Source organism: Eucyclogobius newberryi, unplaced genomic scaffold (assembly GCF_026437365.1).
Source record: "Eucyclogobius newberryi isolate DKJ021-1_F unplaced genomic scaffold, fEucNew1.0.hap1 SCAF_9, whole genome shotgun sequence".
NCBI lineage: Eukaryota > Metazoa > Chordata > Actinopteri > Gobiiformes > Gobiidae > Eucyclogobius > Eucyclogobius newberryi.
This window is the reverse complement of record NW_027316532.1, coordinates 8496848-8501237: the sequence shown is the minus strand read 5'-3', so window position 1 is coordinate 8501237 and position 4390 is coordinate 8496848. Positions and strand designations below refer to the sequence as shown.

Here is a 4390-nt window from a genome sequence, read left to right as displayed (position 1 = left end):
TGTTCATTAAAAAATTGTGCTGCACTGTCAATACCATCAATCGTTTCAAGGAAAAATAGGTTAAGTAATAGGCCTAGGTAAAAATACGTTTTTAGTCCAAAATTAAATTACAAAAGTTTAGAAATTCATCGGTGCACGTGGATCCATAGTAGAAACATCTTCAGAAAATGTATTTATTTTTTTAAAGAATCAATGTTTTTATCTTTTTTCAAAAGATCCAGACGACATTTTTGAATCTGTTTGTATAATGTTTATACAGTTTTAAATATTTTTTAAAAAAGTTGTAAATATTAACAATAATGTAAACATTTTGCAATTAAAAAAATTGACCAATTGCAATAGCTTATGAAACCCGCTTTACAAGAGGACGTGTGAACGAGGTCATTTAGTAAGATTTTAAAAGAATTGCTGTAATTGGTGAAGCTTTTCCGTTTAAAGAATGTGAAGGTGAAAGTTAATAGTCTTTACCCACAGCAGCTAAAGGTCTCACTGCCTCATCACAGAGCGCAAAGGTCAATTGGGCTGACTCTAATAAGTAATGGGTTCAAAGTGAAGGAACCCAAACAAACCGGCCCCGAGGCGTTTACGCATGGCGCTGTCTCCAGGGCACGTCCACAGCTCAGGTCTGTTCACTCAGCGCGCTGCGGGCTTTAACACGGATGCAGACACGCAGGAGAAGAAATCACGGAGCAAAATTAAAATGTAGTAATGAGTAACCAACAGGAGCCAAACAGCGGTATGAGGCTGTGTCTGAAGCGCGTGTCCTCTTCGTGGAACAAGGCCGTGCACATTATCCGCACTTTGTCTCGCGCTGGTGAGAAATGCGCCTTATTGTGCGCACTGAGCTCCAGAGCAGCTGCTGCGCCCAGGCCACATTCCCACTGTCCGGCTCATCAATCCACTCAGACACCATCAGCTGCTGCGCACGTCCCGCGCACGTCTCCACGGACCAGTGCCACGCAAAAAGTATTTTAAAGACAATATTTAGTATGCTACTGTTTTTATTCATGTAGATTCTTCATGTCAGCCCATAAGGCCATAAGGCAGTGCGGTTTCAACACAGATTATTAGAGCATCAAACACAGAGGAGAGTCTCCAGAGACGGACTCATCCATACACTCTGTAAGCTACAATCCACAGCAGGATTTTCACTTTTATTATTTTGGTATATTTCAGTTTTTACATTTGATTTTAAAAATGTTTAGTTAAAATTGAATTTGGACTGAATTGCACAGAAGCCGTGTTAAATTAGTATCATTTCTTCTTTATTCATTCCGATCTTGTCCATCTAATAAACTTTATAAGTTTATTCTAATGTAAGTGGATTTGTACAAAAGACAAACAAACATACAGTCAGACAGAAGTCCTCTGTGTTCAGGGCCCCGGGCCCGCTGTATAGTACCTCCTGTAGTCTCTGTGCGGTACAGTCCTGCGCCTTCAGTGCGTCCTTCACGTGTCCAAAGTGCGCTGCGAAGCGTCCAGAGCGGTGTTTTACCGCGGGTGCCCAGTGCCAGACATAGGGTTAGATAGAGGGTTTAGAGCCGGCTGCCCGCCGGGCCCGAGGCCGTGTATGAGCACCCTGGGGACCAGAGGTCTCTGCAGGCTGGGGTGCGGTGCAGAAGGAGTCCGGTACATGCTGTTGTACATGGCAGCGGCGGCAGCAGCGGCCGTGGTGGTGTCCACGGTGCCCAGCAGGCTCGGGTGGTAGAAGTAGGGCGACGGGAACATTCTCTGTAAGGCCGAGTAGTTCCCCGCCTCCGCCAGCAGCTCCAGTCCCACCGCCGTTTGCCGCTTCCACTTGGTCCTGAAATCAGATCAAAATACAACACATCAATTATTGAAATTCCCCACATGCCGACGCCATTAGTATGCACGCGCTAATTATGGCAGCAGCGCGCTTTAATTGGCCAAAGAAGGCGACGAGCACACGTCTGAAGCCGCTGCACTTGTACTTCTGAGCAAGTGCATACCTGCACAGCGCGAACAGAGCAGCACTGAGCATTCATTAACCCACATTCTGAGCCATAACAAGGCTTTCATGTGCGCCACAACAGCGGCTGTGCACCGCTGTGTGCAGGAGGATTCTGCTGCTACACGTGTCTGCAGACACAGCTCAATATTATGTATGTACTAGGCCTGTAAACGAGTTACACACAATAAAGAGAATTATCAACAGAAGGTTTAATTCTCCAAATTATACACTAGAAAATAAATATGTATTTCTTTATTTTTTAAACATAGGCTTTTCAACTTAGGCTTAGTTAAGACCGAAACTCACCGTCTGTTCTGATACCAGGTCTTGACTTGTGTGTCGGTCAGGTTGAGAGCCGCCGCCAGGTCCATGCGGTCCTGCACACTGAGGTATTTTTGGCGCTCGAAGCTGCGCTCCAGCTGGTTGAGCTGGTGGTCGGTGAAGGCTGTCCGGGCTTTGCGGGGCTTTTTGGAGCGCGAGGGCGGACTGTCTCTGCTGCTGGAGATCTCACGGTCTCCTTCTTCTGTATTCCCTGTGCCGGACACAGCACACACCGTTATACACATTTTATACACAGCAAACTTATTTAAACACAAATAGTATTAAACAAACGTCCTGCGTGAAGTTCATAGCTATTTGTTTTATTTATCTGTAAGAACAACCTGTCCAAACACGCGGGAAACGCATGCAGCTCAATACCGCCTCACACACGCTGTCAGCTCACATTTTTATTGTCCTGAGATGGGAAAAAATCTATATGTCAGTCCATCTGTGTTTCTGGTGTTTTTCTGCGCGCCATGATCCCCTCCAGAAGGAACTATAATCTCTCTAATTGACCCACGAGGGAGGCCCACGCTCGGGACAACTACAAGGCTGACAAGGCTTACAAGCGCTCCCGCAAATAAAAAGGAACTCTTACTATTCATTGTGCAATTAAAATTATAGGGCTAATTATTATTCATTTTAGATTAACAATTTTAAATATTAATATGAAAATAACACTAGGACAAAATAATGAAATATACAATAGCCAAATAAATTCGCATAATACAATTTCTACAATTTTCTAAACGTAAATTAATTACCATTCATTTCTTCCTGAGCTTATTTGGCTATATAATATTGCAAGGCAGAACATAATGAAAAGAGACGTACCGTTGCACTTGAGCTCGCCCTGCAGCTCGTCCCTCTTGTCCAATAACTTGCGGTTCTCGTCCTGCTCCAGCTTGGGCCTGAACACGTCCGGGGCAGTGGCACTTTCGGGTTTGGGGGTGTGATGCGGGGAGGACACGCTGGTGCTGTAGGGCGCGCACGCAGCCAGCGGTTTGCTGTCTCCCAGAATGTCTTTAATGAGGAAGGAGGAGGTGGCAGTCCTGGGGGCGCAGCCGGCCCCGTTGAGCGGCTGCTGAGCCTGGGCTTGGGGGGAGAGCGGCAGTCCCGGAGCGGGCCCATGGCTGTTGTGGTGATGGTGGTGGAGGTGCTGCGAGAGGCCGTCCGGGGAGTCGATGGTGACCGAGATGGGAGACGACGGGCCCGTGCCCACAGTGTCTATGTCCGAGCATGGGGACGGCGTCTGCTGCTGCCGGAAGTCCACGCTCCTGTCGCTCAGGCGAAAGTCTCCGTTCATGAGCGCGGCGGAGTTGGACGCGTTGGATAAAATAGTGTCTATTCCAAAACTGGACCCGCTGGACGCTTCCATGTTTCAGTGCGACGTGAGTGAGCTCTTCATAACAACAGCGGCGCAAGAATCATCCAAGCAAGTTTGTGTAGGGGAAAAAAAAACACCAACTTTCATTCAAATTTCTCAAAATTGTTGTCAATAAACCCAAGAGGAAAAAGAAGGAAAATCCCGGTTCGCGCGCGGCTGTGGTCGCTCCGCTCCGCAGTTACATTCAGTGTTGACGCGCAGAAACGCTGATGCGCTGCGTCCCGATGCTCCGCGCTTTGGATATTGAACTTTGTGTTAAAAGTTGAGCTGTGTACAGAGATATACAGGGGCTGACTCCTCGACATCGGCCTCCCCCTTTTTGCTGCTAATCGCTCCGGTGTTGCTCTACAATGACTTCCTATACTGACGTCACGGCCCACGGCGAGCGAGGGGGAATTAATATTTTCTCCTTTATAATAAACACGAGACGCCTTTTTCTATCCAGCCCCCCGTCTCCTCCAGCACGTGCTCTGCTACCATTGGCCCCGCGCCTCTGACCGGCTCCTGCCCTCGGCCAATCACAGAGTTGTTTCTTTATCGAGGCGAGAAGAGGCAGCCATTCAACTCAATGGAAGCAAGTGCACAGGACTTTAAAACCAGGGAGGCGTGTGCTTTGAGGCCATGCAACAAACATTTCAACATTTTCTTTTTATTAGCATGGAAAATATTTAGGATAGGGAAAAAAATATGCTTCGTGTAATTTATTTAGA

The 4390-nt window shown here is 47.1% G+C and overlaps 1 protein-coding gene across 2 annotated transcripts; it reads right to left on the bottom strand.

Moving 5' to 3' along the window:
• Window positions 1-1243: 1243 nt before the first annotated feature.
• Window positions 1244-4124, bottom strand: barhl2 (BarH-like homeobox 2). Of its 2 annotated transcripts, none has more exons than XM_072438827.1 (3): window positions 3128-4124; window positions 2279-2504; window positions 1244-1804 (listed from the first exon to the last, which is right to left on the bottom strand). In XM_072438827.1, the coding sequence occupies exons 1-3, from the start codon at window positions 3669-3671 to the stop codon at window positions 1492-1494; spliced, it is 1083 nt and encodes a 360-aa protein (XP_072294928.1). In that variant the 5' UTR covers window positions 3672-4124; the 3' UTR covers window positions 1244-1491. The 2 variants fall into 2 exon arrangements, with proteins under 2 accessions (XP_072294928.1, XP_072294929.1); XM_072438828.1 differs by having other exon boundaries at window positions 2279-2495; window positions 3128-4100.
• Window positions 4125-4390: the final 266 nt, after the last annotated feature.

Bases quoted from the DNA above. Each gene is read 5' to 3' on its own strand.
- barhl2 (XM_072438827.1), bottom strand. From the start codon at position 3,671: ATGGAAGCGTCCAGCGGGTCCAGTTTTGGAATAGACACTATTTTATCC. The intron at 2,505-3,127 runs GTACGTCTCTTT...TGTCCGGCACAG, and splicing joins GGGCGAGCTCAAGTGCAACG to GGAATACAGAAGAAGGAGAC. The intron at 1,805-2,278 runs GTGAGTTTCGGT...ATCTGATTTCAG, and splicing joins ACCTGGTATCAGAACAGACG to GACCAAGTGGAAGCGGCAAA.